At 43.4% G+C, this 17,545-nt stretch overlaps 1 protein-coding gene across 5 annotated transcripts in view; it reads left to right on the forward strand.

The window, feature by feature from the left end:
- TMED8 (transmembrane p24 trafficking protein family member 8) overlaps positions 1 to 17,545 on the forward strand; it is a 52,212-nt gene that overhangs the window by 30,903 nt on the left and 3,764 nt on the right. Inside the window, exons 3-7 of one of the 5 annotated variants that reach the window (XM_063644297.1) lie at positions 2,656 to 2,785; positions 5,297 to 5,423; positions 5,641 to 5,946; positions 7,457 to 7,585; positions 8,814 to 8,929. In XM_063644297.1, the coding sequence (XP_063500367.1) occupies positions 2,656 to 2,785; positions 5,297 to 5,423; positions 5,641 to 5,946; positions 7,457 to 7,585; positions 8,814 to 8,929 (808 nt within the window). Of the gene's footprint in view, positions 1 to 2,655; positions 2,786 to 5,281; positions 5,424 to 5,640; positions 5,947 to 7,456; positions 14,396 to 17,545 lie in introns of those variants that run through there. The other 4 variants (XM_063644300.1, XM_063644298.1, XM_055288654.2 and 1 more) reach the window with 4 other exon arrangements.

Here is a 17,545-nt window from a genome sequence, read left to right on the forward strand (position 1 = left end):
GGCAACAGAGCAAGACTGTGTCTCAAAAAAAAAAAAAAAAAAAAAAAGGGCCTTAGAGTTCCAGGTGGCGGGCTTGGTTCCCTGTGCTGTGCATATAGAGGCAGTGAGACTCCGTGCCTGCCACCAAGCTTACTTTCTAGTAGAGGAGGCAGATGATACACAGTGTCAAGAAACAGAAATGGACTATAATTTCTGGGTTGAAGAGCATTAAAATAGACCCACAGCCTAGGCCAGTTTACAGCTTACACTGAATTACCCAAGTGAACCTATAAAGATCAACAGAATCCCACAGCTCTGATTCTTGGAGTGACCTCCTCTTGTCTGTCCTGAGGTAGGTTGGAGTAATTTTTGATATTCCAAAAGGTGGCTCTGTTTTATCTGAAGGAGTGATTTTTCTTGTTTATGTTAAAAAAGGAAAGAAACAAACTAATAAACTCAAAAATGAAGCCTCCTTCTGTTTCCCCCACGAGGTGTATACTACCATTTTCCAGTCATTTACTCAGCCTCTTTGAGGAAATGATGCCCTCAAGCAGGGATTCTCAGACATTTATACTCTTAAAAATTATTGAGGACCCAAAGAATTTTTGTTTGTGTGGGTTATATCTATCAATATTTACTATATTAGAAATTAAAACAGCCAGGCGCGGTGGCTCACGCCTGTAATCCCAGCACTTTGGGAGGCCGAGGCGGGCGGATCACCTGAGGTCGGGAGATGAGACCATCCTGGCTAACATGGTAAAACCCCATCTCTACTAAAAATACAAAAAAATTAGCTGGGCGTGGTGGCAGGCGCCTGTAGTCCCAGCTACTCGGGAGGCTGAGGCAGGAGAATGACGTGAACCCGGGAGGCGGAGCTTGCAATGAGCTGAGATCGCACTACTGCACTCCAGCCTGGGTGACAGAGCAAGACTCGGTCTCAAAAAAAAAAAAAAAAAAAAAAGAAAGAAATTAAAACTGAAAAATTAGAATATGGTTATTTGTTCATTGAAAAATAATAATGAACGCATTACATGCTATATATAAAACATGTTTTTACTTAAAAACAACTAATTTTCAAAGCAAAGAATGTAGTACAAATAGAGACATTGTAAATCTCTTTAATGTTTGGCTTAATAAAAGGCAGTTGGATTCTCAGCTCTGCTTCTGAGTTCATTCCATTGCGATATCACATGTCATATAGTCTCTGGAAAATTCCACTGCACGCTCTTGAGAAAATGAGAATGAAAAAAGGGAAATAACATTTTAGTGTTATTACGAAACAGTTTGAACTTCACAGACTCCCCTGAAGGGTCCCCAGACCGTACTTGGATAACTGCCATTCAAAAAAACCCATGTCACCTTTTATCGACAACAGATTTCCAAAAGGCCTGGGTTATTTTGCTGTAGCCCTGGCACTAATTTTCTGGTTTTTGTGAGGCCAGGGGAAATGGAAGACAGCATAAATCATTCCCTTGCATCTTTAAAATCAACTATTCATGGCCGAGCGCGGTGGCTCACGCCTGTAATCCCAGCACTTTGGGAGGCCGAGGCAGGCGGATCACCTGAGGTCGGGAGTTCAAGACCAGCCTGACCAACAATATGGAGAAACACTGTCTCTACTAAAAATACAAAATTAGCTGGGTGTGGTGGCACATGCCTGTAATCCCAGCTACTCAGGAGGCTGAGGCAGGAGAATTGCTTGAACCCGGGAGGCAGAGGTTGTGGTGAGCCGCATCACTGGTCGACTCTGTCACACAGCTGTGTTTGAAGCCATTGGGATTGTTGATTAATGTGCTTTAAAAAGGAGAGAAAGTGATGACCCCTAGCACTGAACGGGGACAGGGTATGAAATGGATCTGCTGAAAGACTGCTTCAGGGATAACTGCAGAGAGAGTTGTCTTGATCATCACTTTGTACTTTGTTTTGGTGCCCAATCTCCCTTAGGCAGGCCTCCTCCTTTTGCTTCTAGCCAGTGGCTTTGTGTATAGAACTGAACTGAGATTCTAACAATTCCTGGGTTAAAATCCTGTGGGCCGCAGAGTGAGGAAAAACATTGGAACTCTTAGAAGCCGAGGGCAGAATGGTGGTTAATAGGTGTTGGGGCCAGGGGGTGGGATGGGGAGATGTTGGTCAAGTGGTATAAGGTGTTAGAAGGAGGAACAAGTTCTGGAGATCTTTGTACAACATGGTGACAATAGTTAATAACAATGTATACTTGAAAATTGCTAAGACAGTAGATTTTAAATGTTCTCACCACAAAAAGGAGTATGTGAGGGGATGGATATGTTAATTAGCTCAATTTAATCATTTTACAATGTGTACATATATCAAAACAGCATATTGTACACCATAAATACACTTTGTCAACTAAAATAAATAAAGAAACAACGACAAAAAAAAAAACAAGCAGCAGTCCCTCTCAGATGATGGAGCTGTGTGTTTTCCATGGTTCTTCTAGCCTTTGACCTGGCCTTGTTAGTCTTTATTTTCACACTGTCAACACTTTACTGTGGACCAATTCAGCCCTGGGCAGTGGTCGGCTAAGGTGACAGTAGAGCTAAATGCCAGGGGCAGGTGGGGCTGGGGGTGTTTCGAATGTTTTATTTCAAAGTTTCTCCAGGATGATTGAGTCCTTTCAAAGAGTCCTTGAATTGACATGCTCTCTTCCTCTGAGAGGCCACAGATGGTATCTCCAGTGAGTAAGGATGCCACGGAAGATCTGCGGAAAGCAACTGGTCCCTTGGAGGCTCAGGCCTCGATGAAACAGGATTTGCTGCCTGCAGACCAGGCCCAGGTCCTCAATGAGGTAGGGGGAAGATTCTGGCTCTTTCTTATGAAAGGAGGCACCAGAATGTGGACACATAGTGGATGGGTTGGAATTAGAAAGCACTGCAAGGGTGCTCCCAGAATTCTCTTTGCCCTCTAATTTAGGGCATCTTGGTCTTCATTATTATTTGGAGAATGATTATTTGTATCTTCCACAGGGCCCATCATTGTACTGGCACCCAGTAGGCACCTATTCAGAAAATGAAGTGTTAGAATGAATGTTCATGTGTTCTCTAAAATCCTCTTCGTTGAGGAGCCTGAAGTCATTGGACTATTTTGCTCTTGCTTTTCTTGTGGTAGATCTATTTAGTATTTATGATAAAGATTCCACAGAAGCATTTTTTTTTTTTTTTTTTGAGACAGGGTCTCCCTCTGTCGCCCAGGCTGGAGTGCAGTGGCACGATCTCGGCTCACTGCAACCTCCGCCTCCTGGGTTCAAGTGATTCTCCCACCTCAGCCTCCTGAGTAGCTGGGATTACAGGCGTATGCCACCACGCCTGGCTGATTTTTGTATTTTTAGTAGAGGCAAGGCTTCACCATATTGGTCAGGCTAGTCTCGAACTCCTGACCTCAGGTGATCCACCCACCTCGGCCTCCCAAAGTGCTGTGATTTCAGATGTGAGCCACTGTGCCTGGCCTTGATTTTTTTTTTTTTTTTTTTTTGAGACAAAGGTCTCACTCTGTCACCTGGCTTCAGTGCGGTGGTGCAGTCATGGCTCACTGCAGCCTCAAACTCCTGGGCTCAAGTGATCCTCCTGCCTCAGCCTTCCAAGTAGCTGTATGGAAGTGATAGTGTAGTGGTGCCCCTGCCATGGAGGGATGGGGGGGTGGGGTTGTTTCTATCATTTATTAGCATATGTATTAGAATAATGGTTGGTATTAGTGTCAATGAAGACACCACCAGGCATTATAATTAGATTTGTATAATACTTTACAGTTTACAAGCATTTGTAACACTTCATTTACTCTTGGGAACAACCTTGTGAGATAGGTGCCATTGTGTCTCCATTTAAGAAATGAGGAAACTGGCTGCGTGGGTGGCTCACGCCTGTAATCCCAGCACTTTGGGAGGCCAAGGCTGGTAGATCACCTGAGGTCAGGAGTTCGAGACTAGCCTGACCAATATGGTGAAGCCCCGCCTCTACTAAAAATACAAAAATTAGCCAGGCATGGTGGCGTGTGCCTGTAATCCCAGCTACTCGGGGGGCTGAGGTGGGAGAATCACTTGAACCCAGGAGGCGGAAGTTGCAGTGAGCTGAGATTGTGCCATTGCACTCCAGCCTGGGCAACAAGACCAAAACTCTGTCTTAAAAAGAAAGAAAGAAAGAAATGAGGAAACTGAGGCTGAGGACTGTTAGAGACTTTACTAAGGCTATGTAGCTAATATGTTGCAACCTAATCCTTTATTTAGCATTTTAGAAAAGGAAGGATTTATTTAAGCACACTAGCCAAAGTCTGATTCACTTCAGTTAGCAAAGGAGATGAGAACTGGAGGGCTTATTCTCCAGAAACAGATATTATGAGAATACAGCCTGGGAGGATTACAAACTTGATTTATTTATTTCTCACAAATACAATTCCAGCCTCTTAACTGGATTGCTGACTCACTGATGTGCTCTCCCCTGTGGGCAATAGGTATAGATTTCTTGTTGAGTTGCCTGCCAACTGTTTGGAGAAGGGGCAGGAAATTAAGGTATAATAGCATGAAACCAGGAACACTAATCTGAGTGATTTGAAGGAAACTCACCAGGGAGACATTGTAAGCTCCTGCATGGGTTAGTGAGGGCTTTGGGTATCAAACGCCATTTGCATTCTTCCATGTAAGTCAGACGTCTGGCAGCAAATGTACTGTTTAAATGCAAGTCCTGGGGCTGGTCTAAGGTGAAATTGTAACTATTGATAGAACACTGTTAATGACTTCAAGACTGAGACAACCTGTAGCCCGAGGTGGGCTGTGGATGAGAGAGAAAGACTATAATCCAGATTCTGTCTCTGCAGTGCTTTGGAGAGCTGATTGACAGTAATGTAGAAGTAACCCTTGAGTGGGAATTGTAGCAGGAGGATGTGTGGCACAGTGGGAGTCAAACTAAACCCTAGGAGCAAGAGCTATTAATGAGAGGAGCCACAGGGAGGTACTGTGCAGGTGAGGTAAGACCAAGGCATGGCCCAGAATCACAGTTGATGCAAATGCTGTCAACAACCTGCGAGGGTGTTGGCGGGCAAGGACCTTATAAAGGGTTTGGAGCAGGAAAGTTGCAAAAGGTAGGAAACAGTCTTTAAACAATGGAATATTTTGATGGCTTTAAAAAATTAGTAGAATTTATTAGCAACTCCTATTTGGAAGAAAGAGAAGGGAACACTGACTAGTACATTAAGCTTTGAGAGGGGATAGTGGAGATAATAGAGCAGGGGTGGGGCAGCCTTCATGCAAAAAGAGATTAATTAGAATCTGCTACTCTAATACTCCTTTAACCAGAGTTCTGTTGTGCAGATGGCCAAGTATCAAGTTCCACAGAGGTCTGGGGACATCGTTATGATCCAATCTGAACACACAGGAGCTATAGATATTCTTGCAGCTGATTTGGAATCTGCAGATCTTCTGGGGGACCACAGGAAAGGTGAGACCTTTGGGAGTATAGGAGGTGGTTTGTTTCCAGTAGATACTTAAAGAAAGGCAGGCAGACAGACAAATGGAAGGAAAGAAAATGACTTGTGAAAGGAAGTCAAAGAAGCCAGTAGAAAGAATGTCTGACTGTGCCAACCTCTCTTAGCAAAATGCCTGGGGTACTCATGTTTCCTCATGGTTTCTCAGTGCTAAGCTGCCTGTCCTTTCAGTCTCCCCACCTCTGATGGCTCCTCCATGCATCTGGACCTTTGCCAAGGTGAAGGAATTCAAAAGCAAGCTGGGCAAAGAGAAGAACAGCCGTCTGGTGGTGAAGCGTGGTGAGGTGGTGACCATCCGGGTACCTACTCATCCAGAGGGGAAGCGTGTCTGCTGGGAGTTTGCGACCGATGACTATGACATTGGCTTTGGAGTTTATTTTGACTGGACCCCTGTAACCAGCACTGACATAACTGTGCAGGTCAGTGATTCCAGTGACGATGAGGATGAAGAAGAGGAAGAGGAGGAAGAGATTGAAGGTAAATTTAATTTTAACATAATTTACAGTTTTCTGGCTTAACCTGATTTCTAGTGACTATTTCGTGGGTTGTACCAGTCCTCCTCTTCCTTTGAATGCAGTTGAGGAACTCAGCATTACAAGCTAAGCTGAGTGGTACAGGCCAAAGAGAACGTTCTGGTGGGGTTGATACTGCTGCCTTAGTTGAAAGAAAGTGGCCGGGCGCGGTCGCTCACACCTGTAATCCCAGCACTTTGGGAGGCCGCGGCGGGCGGATCACAAGGTCAGCAGATCGAGACCATCCTGGCTAGCACGGTGGAACCCCATCCCTACTAAAAATACAAAAAACTTAGCCGGGCGTGGTGGGGGGCGCCTGTAGTCCCAGCTACTCGGGAGGCTGAGGCAGGAGAATGGCGTGAACCCGGGAGGCGGAGCTTGCAGTGAACTGAGATCCCGCCACTGCACTCCGGCCTGGGTGACAAAGCGAGACTGTCTCAAAAAAAAAAAAAAAGAAAGCCTCTTTTCCTTTAATCAGTACCTCATTGTTTTCCCAACACCTTCCTGAGGGCAGGGATGGGGTGGGGGCAGAGAGAGGGTGAGTCATGCAGCAGTTTGGAGGGATAGTCTTTCAGGTCGCATGTAAGCCAGAGATTATTTTACATCTCTGTCTTAGTTTGGAGATATTTATTCTTGGCCTGGAACCAAAGTGATTGATTACAGTTTGCTAAAGGTACCCATTCTCTCCCTATCCCAAACTCTCATGGCTGGCTAACTATTGGTTACTTCTTTACTTCATGCCTAGAGAAGTTTTAAAAGGGTCTCCGGGCTCCATTCCAGTTGTTATTTGTAGGGTCTACTAAGCATGGCCCAGAGGCATTTTTTCAGGTAATGTAAGAGTAGGTCCTAAGCATTAGTCTTATTCCTCTTATTCCTTGATTTTCTTATATAATCTTAAAGTCAATCCCTTAACGTGCTTCTTCATAGAAAAGCATGCAGGGAAATCTACAGGTATTTGGGAAAGTGGGGAACCCTGTATCTTATTTGCTGCTTTTCAGGAAGCCAGATAAAGGTGCTAGGGTCACTTTATAGCATGTTTATCTGCAATTCCTATCTCCATTAGCTAGTCCTTTCACCTATTAAATGAAAGAATGTCGGGATCTTTCCTTCTAAATATCTCTTTCTCCCTCTCAGAAATGTCCAGACACTTCTGAAGCTAGGAAGGCTCCTCTCAGGCTAAATCATTGTTTCTCGGTGGAGACATTATTGGCATTTGGGATGGGACACTTCTTTGTTGTGTAGGTACTATCCTGATTTTAGCACTCCTGGACCCTTGGGTACTAAATGCAGATATCACCTAATAGTCGCTGTGATGACCAAAAGATCACCAGACATTTCCAAATGTCTGTAGGAGGGCAGTAACCTCCCCACTCTGTGAAAGCCACTGGGACACCTGGTCCTTCCGCTCACCTTCAGGCAGGACTTACGCAGTCTCTGAACACATATCCAAACACTCTGCCATTTTGCTCATGCAGAACCTGTTCCAGCTGGAGATGTGGAGAGAGGCTCCAGGAGCTCCTTGCGGGGTCGCTATGGGGAGGTCATGCCTGTGTACCGGCGGGACAGCCACCGAGATGTGCAGGCTGGCAGCCATGACTACCCTGGTGAGGGCATCTACCTGCTCAAGTTCGACAACTCCTACTCCCTGCTGCGCAACAAGACTCTCTACTTCCACATCTACTATACCAGCTGAAGGACTGCTGGGACGGGGGCAGGCTGTATTTGCTGGCTGAAGCAGGCTGCCAGCTGGTGCCTCTTGTTTGGGATAGGCAAGAGCCAACGGTTCATGTGGGGCTCCTGAGCCTCACACCCTGTCTGGCGTGCCTGACTATTGGCCCATGTAGCTTTTTCCCCTTCTTGGCTTCTGCAGGTGGTGGTGTAGTGCCCCTGTTCTATGGTCCCTGACTCATACTCTTCTTGCTTCAGACTCGGGCAAATTCCCTCTTGCAGGCACCTATCGGGCACAAGCCTAAAAGGAAGCAGAGCATTGTTTTTTAAAAATAGATTCATCTTGGCACAGGTTTATCATTCAGATTGCTGCCCTCTTCTCTCCCACAGCCCTTATTGCCAATGCATTTAGTGGCACCCACTCTCTTTAGTTGTTGAGGTGCCAGAAGAGGGAAAAGCACATTGCCCATGAAGGAACCCAATCTTTTGGTTGGAGAAAGCTCTATCCAGCCTGTCACCACTGCCATATTCCTGCCTGCTGGTTATTCTTGGTCTCTGCATAGCTGGGAGACCACACTGCCTTTGGAGGGCTATTACTATTTCTGATGGTAGACGCCTCCTCCTTTCTAAGTCTATGTTTTTGCCATTACAGCAAGAACTTTCATGCAATCTCAAGTGATGATCAATGTAACCTAAGATCTTGTGGGAAGAAAAACTGCCTCCATTATTTCCTGTTCCAAGAGCTGGTTTCCCTTACTATGGGCACTGGCAGTCAAAGTGGAGAGAGTGGAAATTAGGTACTGAATTGATGTCAGAACCCACATATTTGAAAGTCAAGTGTTACTATTTTTTTTTTTTTTTTGTATAATCAAAGAAGGAATGGTATCGTCTGACAGAGAAGATGAAAAACAAAAACCACTCCAGAGTCCCCACCACTTTTTTTTGTCTTTAGAGTAGGAGTGCTATTTAGAAATGTTGCTTCGGAATCAAATGCAGTGAAACCCAATCAGGTTTCCAAAGTTTCTGCATTTAGGTTTCTTGCATTGAGGGCTTAAAGCTTTTGGTGTTCAGAGTCCCTTAGTTTAGGTGATAATGAAGCTTCACTATTGCTGCTGATTGTATTTGTTCTTTACCTGACCAAAGCTTGCATTTCCCTGGTGACAGCATTTCCTACTGTGTCACCCTTGAGGCTCAGGAGTGCCACAGAGTGCAGGTGGTGCTGCAGCCAGTGGTCACCAGAGCACCAGCTGCCAGGACGCCAGGTGGAGAAGGAAACGGAGGTGAGATGGGACCTCAGCAGGCTCTGTGTTTGTACCTCCCTGTCTCTTACTCCTCGTGTTATGTCTGTTACTGCCTACGAATTCTGAAGAATAATTAGATTTATTTATTACTGTATTTATTTTTTTAGCACATTTCATTTTGCCTTTGAAACAGTTTCCATCTGTTTCTCAGAAGGCTTCCCATCTGTTCTGAGCCACTGAAGCCCCCTCTTTTATGGAGTTAACGATGATATTTTTAGGAGAATTTGGGAAGCGATGATGTTTTATTTCTGTAGGTCAGTCCTGTGATGGCTTTGCAAGGAGTATGGCCCTTCAGAGATGGATGATGCCACCTTACTCCATGTTTGGGGTACAGTCCAGCACTCCCCGTGAAGAATTCTAAGTTGTGAGGGAATCTGCCCATTTGCTGGAGATTGAGTGCAGAGGAATTGCCTAGCCAATCAGAGATATCCTGTGATTCCAGGATTTCAGAGTCCTTTGTCTCCTCTGAGGAGTCACCTTCTTTGTGATGTTTCCTTTGACTCACTCCTTCGTTGTTGGATTCCTCACATCAAGGGTCTATCCCTACAGTAGCATAACTCAAGGAACAGGACTCTTCCCAGTGGGTCCCTAGTAGCATCTACATCACATCAAAGGGCAATATATCCTGCACCTGCTCTTCCCCTCGGAGCAAAGCCCCAAGCGGGATAGGATGTTGGGGACTGCCAGAGCATTCCCATTCCCTGAGCAGCATCATACCTCCATTATTTTATATTTGCAAATGTGTTTTGTAGAGGATTACACTGGCCAGAATTTATATACCTTTAAAGAAATTATTTTAGTGACTGTCTGTTGAGGCAGTGAAGAGCAGATTTGCTGTGTGTCATCCCATTGGATAGCTGAGTGACCGCTCTTGCATCATTGAAGTTGAATCATGCCTTAGCTAACTGAATATAATCTTTGTAAAATAATTTTCTACTGAGCTGTTTTCTAGTCAGCTAAAGCCTTGCTTATTTTTCCTGTTTATTATTAACTTCTGCCTTTCTCTCAAATTGAAACTGTCAGGCCATACACAGCAAGCTCCCAAGGATAACACTTGTTATTATTTATTTTCACCATGAGATTCTCTGCTTATTTTCTTTGGAATCCTAGTTCTGTTGCATCAGAGAAGCCTAAGGGACTTGTTCCCCTCACCTCTGTGTGCCTGGTCACTTTTGAAGTCCTGGGCCTGGTTACATTTCATTCATACTGGTTTTTCACCAACTGTCAGGGCTTCTGTGTTCCATTAGCACAAAATAGCTAAAGGAAGATATTTTCACTGTCTAATTCACTATTCTCACGTTACATTTCTGAAATAATTGAACTTTAGGGGCAAGATATTATTTACTGAAGCACAGGTAATTACTGAGAACCCACAGCCCAGCAAATTCTAAGAGATAGTCATTTCCTTAGCCCCTCCCAGTCCAAATTTATAGATCCAAACAATGAAATGAAAACCGTTGGCTTTGATCCTCACCCTGTTCTCTAGAGCACAAACAAATATTAACAAACAATTAAAAGAAACTGCTTCATAGTAGGATAGAGATTAGAATTCTCTATAGAGAGTGACTGAGTTCTTAAATTTCTTTAGTTTTAGTTTTGCCACTTTGTTGAGAGATGGGGCTTTTAGAAAGGAAGACATATTTAAAGTATTGACTTTTTTCCCCCAGTGTTTTATTGTGAAAAAATTTCAGCAAACAGCTTAAAAGAAATATAAATATATTGTAAACCAAAAAGTATCTGAGACACGTCTCAATACATTTAGAGGTTTATTTTGCCAAGGTTCAGAGCCCATGACGGGGCCTCAGGAGGTTCTGAGAACATGTGCCCGAGGTGGTCGGGTTACAGTTTTATACATTTGAGGGAGACAGAAGGTCCAGGCAAAGCCATAAGTCAATATGTATGAGGTATACACTGGTTTGGCCTGGAAAGGCAGGACATCTTGAAGATGAGGGTTTCCAGGTCAGAGGTAAATCAAAGAGTTCCTGACTGGCAATTGGTTGAAAGAGTTAAGCTCTACCTGAAAAGATGAAGTCAGCTTAAGTTAAAGTAAGGGGGGCTTGGCTTAAGCCATGTAGATGAAGCCTCCAGGTAGCAGGCTTCAGAGAGAACAGATGATGAATATTTCTTTTTAGGCCTTAAAAGGTGTCAGACTCTCCAGAAAAGACCTAATAAGAGAAAGAGATTCTCTACAGAATGCAATTTCCCCCACAAGATACAGCTTTGTAGGGCCATTTCAAAATATGCCAAATAAATATATTGGGGGGTAAATTTCTTTTGGGGCCTGCTGTCATGTGATGCTATACCAGTCAGGTTGGGATTTGGTATTTTATTGCCACAAAGAGTCTATTTGGTTAGTCTTAAGATCTCTCAATGTTAATGCTGGTCAGTTGTATTTAAATTCCAAAGGGAAGAGGGTAATATGAGGCATGTCTGACCCGTCTTCCCATCATCGACTAGTTTTTCAGGTTCCTTTGAGATCCCCTGGGCCAAGAGGGGGGTCCATTCAGCCGGCTGGGAGGCTTAGAATTTTATTTTTGGTTTGCTATATATATATATGTATGCACACACTCCCCACATAAATGTAAAAATTTTAAACTACCAATTCTTAGGCAAAGATGATTCTAACATTCTGTTCCTTTTGACAAGTGTCCAAGTAGAGAATGCTGAGAATGTCCCCTGCACAGACAACATCAGCTCTGTTGGAGAGCCCCTGATTTTTAGCAGACCTGTTTCATTCAACATGATTACCCAGGAGGTGGTCTTCATAAAAATGTTTCTTGGAGGCCAGGTGCGGTGGCCCACGCCTGTAATCCCAGCACTTTGGGAGGCCAAGGTGGGCAGATCACCTGAGGCCAGGAGTTCAAGACCAGCCTGGCCAACGTAGTGAAACCCTGTCTCTACCAAAAATACAAAAAATTAGCTGGGTGTGGTGGCGGGCACCTGTAATCCCAGCTACTCTGGAGGCAGAGGCAGGGAGAATTTTTTGAGCCCAGGAGGTGGAGGTTGCAGTGAGCTGAGATCATGCCACTGCACTCCAGACTGGGCAACACAGCAAGACTCCGTCTCAAAAAAAAAAAAAATTGTTTCTTGGTCTCCATCTTTCAAAACCTGTGCTGTATTTCTCCCTTCCCTCAGGCCATGATCTCTGCTGTTTTCCTTACTAACTGGCATGTCAGTACAAGAGTGATTGTGAAGCTGCTCCAGAAGGGCTTTATGCTAACCTCTGTTGCTTGATGACATGTCCTCAGGACTCTGATATTAAAACTCAATCCTCAGATAACAGCTTTATCATGGAAGTAGTAGCAATTTGGAATTAGACCATTCTTAGTTATTTTTTTTCTTAATGAATTGATACATGCACTTTAAAAAATATTTTTGTTCTTTTGGAAAGAAAAACTCAAAAAAGTTAAAAAACTTAAAGTGTATATTGTCCCATTATAATATGTATACGGAAGAGTGAAATCTGAACGCTGTCCTATATTAAGCAGTGGGATTAGGTATTATCATAAAGCGTCTTAATAGGAAATATGAGTTTATGAGTCCTGCTCAGCCCCTCTTTGAGAGAATTAGTTGAAACCCAGACTCTAAAGTCTGCTTTTATATTTGTTTGTTAAGACCACTTATCTGCAAAAGGTTGCCTTTTAACCTCAGTGGTTCTAAGGTGTGGAGTTGAGTGACCCTAATATTTACATAAGAGACTTGTTTTCGTGGAGCATAAGGGAGGGGCATAAGTTACACCGTTTTGTGCTGCTTGAGAACTATCTTTTAAAACTGATCACAAGGAGGGAAAACAAAATAAAATGAGGGGGCAAAGGGTAGGAGTATGGGGGGAGGGGAGAGCAAAGCTATTGAATGTATCTTAGAATTTTGCTCAGAAATCACTGCTCCCTCTCAAGTGTTGCATTGTCCCTGCCTAAACCAAGAAGGCCAAACAAAGCCCCTCCTGTTTGAATTCTTAAGGTAAGAAATTTCTAAGCTAAGAATACACTATTGCCTAAAGCCAATGATAGTGGAGCTCATTTACAAATAGGCATGCCTCACACACTGAGTCCAAAGGCAAGACATGGCTTTGAAATTAGGCTCACAATCTGATTCCTATTATATGTACCTGATTTCTTTTAGGCCCCAGGTATGTGGACCAGAGTTAATGTCATGACTCTTCATTCTAAGATATGATGAAAAGTTGCCCTAGAAATCTAGAGATGCATGTTTATTTAATTCCATAGTTTAAAAAAAAATTTGAAGCAGGTAGTTGTGGCTTATCTGTGGGTAAAATAATATATGTGAAATTACTTCCAGAGGACAAAGTATATTTTCTAAAGTTCTGAAATGGGATCATGAACCATTCTGAAGTTTTGCTTTGAAATATTATACTATATGATATTACCAAAGAGCCCTTAATTCAGAGTTTAAGGGGCTCTCTTCCTGAACTCTCTTCATCACTCAGGGTTGAATGTGTAATGTTCCTTGCTATTGATTGTTACTGTTGATTCTTAGGATCAGGCCAAGAATCATCTGGAAAACATTATCTTAATTCCTTCTCTCATATCCTAAACAGTACATTTTACTAAGAAATTCCATATGAAAAACTCCACTCATATCTCCTGAGATTATCCTGTAAGTGAAGTAGCTTTCATTTAACCAAGCTAAATTATTTCCATTTAGCCATGTTAAAGAGAAGCCAAGTCTGGAGAAAGCAATCCTGTAACCCATGACTCTTGCGTACCCATTTTCCCTTAACATAACGGGAAGTGTTTTGAAATTTCCAGAAGAGAGCTGTTTTGTAATCAAAGTGATGGATTATAAGAAAGCCAGACTTTGGAAAAGGATAATTGGAATAAAGGGAGGTGCTTGAAGATTTTCTAAACTACTTTATGCCATTTAGCTTCTATTTTCTGAAGGGCTTTCTTTGGTGCCATGTACTCAGATCAGTCAGTTGACTGAAAGATGATCATGTTTTCTTCGTAAAGATTTAAGCAATTGGCAACCACAAAGACATTATTTCTTTACTGTTCTATGTCATGTACTGTTGCTGACATTACAAAAAGGGTCTGGAAGGGAAACCGTGTCACTGTTTTATCTTTTTTCTTTAAACTACAAAAGTATCCCAACTAATCATTTATTATGGTCAGCTTGTTTTACATGTCCCCTATCATAAGAAATGCTACCAACATCTGTGATTTCTAAGAGCTCTTACCAAATTGTTACTTTAATTCTTGTGTCCTGCTGAGTGGTTTTTCTTTTAAAATATCATTTTTATCACCCTGTGGCACTGGGTGTGTTACTGCGATTACACTGATGATTCTGAGCTGTGCTTCTTTAAATAGCTCAGTTCTTGTGTTTTATATTATGTAACAGTTTTGTGATGCTTTTGTGCATTCTTTGTCATCTCTTCCGAGTTTTCAAATCTGTCATAAATAAACTTTTTCACTATGCACCTGGTAACATCTGAGCTATATTTTCATGAACCTGATTTACATTTTAAATTCTTTGTCTTTCATGTATCTTCCTTAAGAAAGGTATTCTATAAGCCCATATGAATTATTTCATAATCTATTAAGATTGTAAAAGAAAAACTAAAGAAAAAAAATTGAGAGTAAGATTAATAATAGATCTTTCATCTGCATTTAAATTCATGGCAGAGTATCATGAACGGGGAACTGGGATTGGAAAAACTGGGTTTACAGTGATAATTAATAAGTTCTGAGTTTTATGTCAGCATTTGGTCCCAGTGAGGCCCGTTTCCCCATGAACATATTCTGTTCAAATTTGGAACCTTGACTTTGGATACCAGGCCAATCATTAACGTAATCTGGGTGATATGAATTCAGCCTATTTTCATTTACAAAAAGTAACACCATAATATATCTTTGCTATTTTTTAAAACACTGCCTCTCCACATCCCTAGTGTCTGTTGCAGAATAAGGACTCACATCTGAGCAGGGAAGGGTGGCATTTAAATATTTCCTTCAGTGATATCTGTGATGCTAAAATGAACCTGTTAGATCATTCTCTGCTTTCTGTTGCAACATATTTTAGAGGTTGAAGCATAAAAGAGGAAGGGATCTGAAACAATTTAGTTAAATGAATGTAATCACCAAACTACCCCCTACAACTAACAAAAAGCCCAGGCAGATTCCATGTAGCTGGAGATCATTAGTGATTCATGTTTGGGTATGCTGGATGTAATATGTCACTGTGAACACATAATATACTTAAGATTATTATTATTTTTTGAGATGGAGTCTTACTCTGTCGCCAGGCTGGAGTGCAGTGGCGCGATCTCAGCTTACTGCAACCTCCGCCTCCCAGGTTCAAGCAATTCTGTCTCAGCCTCCTGAGTAGCTGGGATTACAGGCACATGCCACCATGCCCAGCTAATTTTTTGTATTTTAGTAGAGACAGGGTTTCATTGCGTTCCCAGGCTGGTCTTGAACTCCTGAGCTCAGGCAATCCACCCGCCTCAGCCTCCCAAAGTGCTAGGATTACAGGTGTGAGCCACCGCACCTGGCCTTAAGATTATTTTTTAACTTTTAAAAGCATTCATATGTGTCATATCATTGACCTTGACATAGCTAAGGATTACAAAAGGCAGCTCACACATTACAGCTCTTGACATTCAGCCTTGATGTTCTTTAACCTGTGCAGTTCTGGCTTAAACTCAGCAGCTATCCTTAGTTCAAAGTATTCTCTGAAAGTAGAATTGCTGTGACCTTGGAAGCAAGAGCTAAATAAGTTATGTTTAGAAGTAAGAGCCGGCCCAGTTACTTGGGAGGCTTAAGTGGGAGGATCAAGATCAGCCTGGGCAACATGGTAAGACTCCATCTCTAAAAAAATTTTTTTAAAATAAAAAATCTAGGCCGGGCGTAGTGGCTCACACCTGTAATCCCAGCACTTTGGGAGACCGAGGCAGGTGGATCACAAGGTCAAGAGATCAAGACCATTCTGGCCAACATGGTGAAACCCTGTCTCTACTAAAAATACAAAACTTAGCTGGGTGTGGTGGCACGGGCCTGTAGTCCCAGCTACTTGGGAGGCTGAGGCAGGAGAATCCCTTGAACCTGGGAGGCGGAGGTTGCAGTGAACCGAGATCGCTCCACTGCGTTCCAGCCTGGTGACAGAGTGAGACTCTGTCTCCAAAAAAAAAAAAAAAAAACAAACTCTAAAAGTTAGGAGGAGCCGTATCTTGGCCAGGCATGGTGGCTCATGCCTGTAATCCCAGCACTTTGGGAGGCCAAGGTGGGCAGATCACCTGAGGTTAGGAGTTCGAGACCAGCTTAACCAACGCGCTTGTAATCCCAGTACTCGGGAGGCTGAGGCAGGAGAATCACTTGAACCCAGGAGGTAGAAGTTGCAGTGAACCTGAGCTCTCACCACCGCACTCCACCAGCCTGGGCATGACAGAGCAAGACTGCATCACAAAAAAAAAAGTATGAATATGTGTATCACCTGTTTATCCAGTAAGTTTTCCATTTTCCTTAATGGATATGTAAAATTTCTGAGGAACACAGCCTATAATTTTTGCTTTGTTCTCAGGTATTTCCTGACAGCACCTCCCTACTGCTTTCTTCCTTCTGAAGTATTTCTGGGGACTTGTTACTTCCACAGAGTTGGAATTACCAGTATCAGGCCCCTCCATCATTGCTCTTCCTTCACTGTGGCCACTCCCACTCTGGGAAGACCACGTATCTAGTCTCCCTGTGCCTCTAGCATATCAGGATCAGGTGTCTGCTGGGTGTGATATGGAAAGGAAGGACTTGACTTACCACTCATCCGTTTGAGAGAAGCCCCTACTGGAAAATGTCCTGTAAAAAGGTGATGGTCTTTGCTACGATTTAAATGTTTATGTCCCCTCCAAAATTCATGTTGAAACTTAATCTCCAGTACAACAGTATTCAGAGGTGGGGCCTTCAGGAGGTAAAGGTCCTAAAAAGTCATCTCATTTCATCCCCAGAAGCCACCCCAATCTCCCTACAGCGTCTCTGCCCAGAGGTAGTCCTGGTTCTGCCTGAACACTGCCAAGCATGGGAACTTGCTCCCTCCAGGGCAGCCTGTGGTACACTGCTACCTGCTTGGTCTCCTAAGCTGGCTTGGTCAGTAGCCGCTCACACTGCCCATGGGGGAGCCTCCCTCCCATTCCCAGCACCATTTGTGACTGGATTTACCCTGAGTGCCTAATCCTGGGACTGGTCTGCAGAATGCTGGCCCTGAAGACGAGGGACTGGTTGAGAGGGCCAAATGGCCTCTCAGTGCTGGATTGGAATTTTTTTTTTTTTTTTTTAGATGGAGACTCACTCTATCTCCCAAGCTGGAGTGCACTGGCGCAATCTTGGCTCACTGCAACGTCCACCTCCCAGGTTCAAGCCATTCTCCCACCTCAGCCTCTTGAGTAGCTACAGGCACCTGACACCACACCTGGCTAATTTTTGCATTTTTAGTAGAGTCGGGGTTTCACCATGTTGGCCAGGCTGTCTCGAACTCCTGACCTCAAGTGATCCACCTGCCTCGGCCTCCCAAAGTTCAGGGATTATAGGCATGAGCCACTGCGGCCAGCCTGGAGTGGACCATTTAACAACGGTACCATTCCTAGCCCTG

This window comes from Symphalangus syndactylus, chromosome 8, assembly GCF_028878055.3.
Source record: "Symphalangus syndactylus isolate Jambi chromosome 8, NHGRI_mSymSyn1-v2.1_pri, whole genome shotgun sequence".
Lineage (NCBI taxonomy): Eukaryota > Metazoa > Chordata > Mammalia > Primates > Hylobatidae > Symphalangus > Symphalangus syndactylus.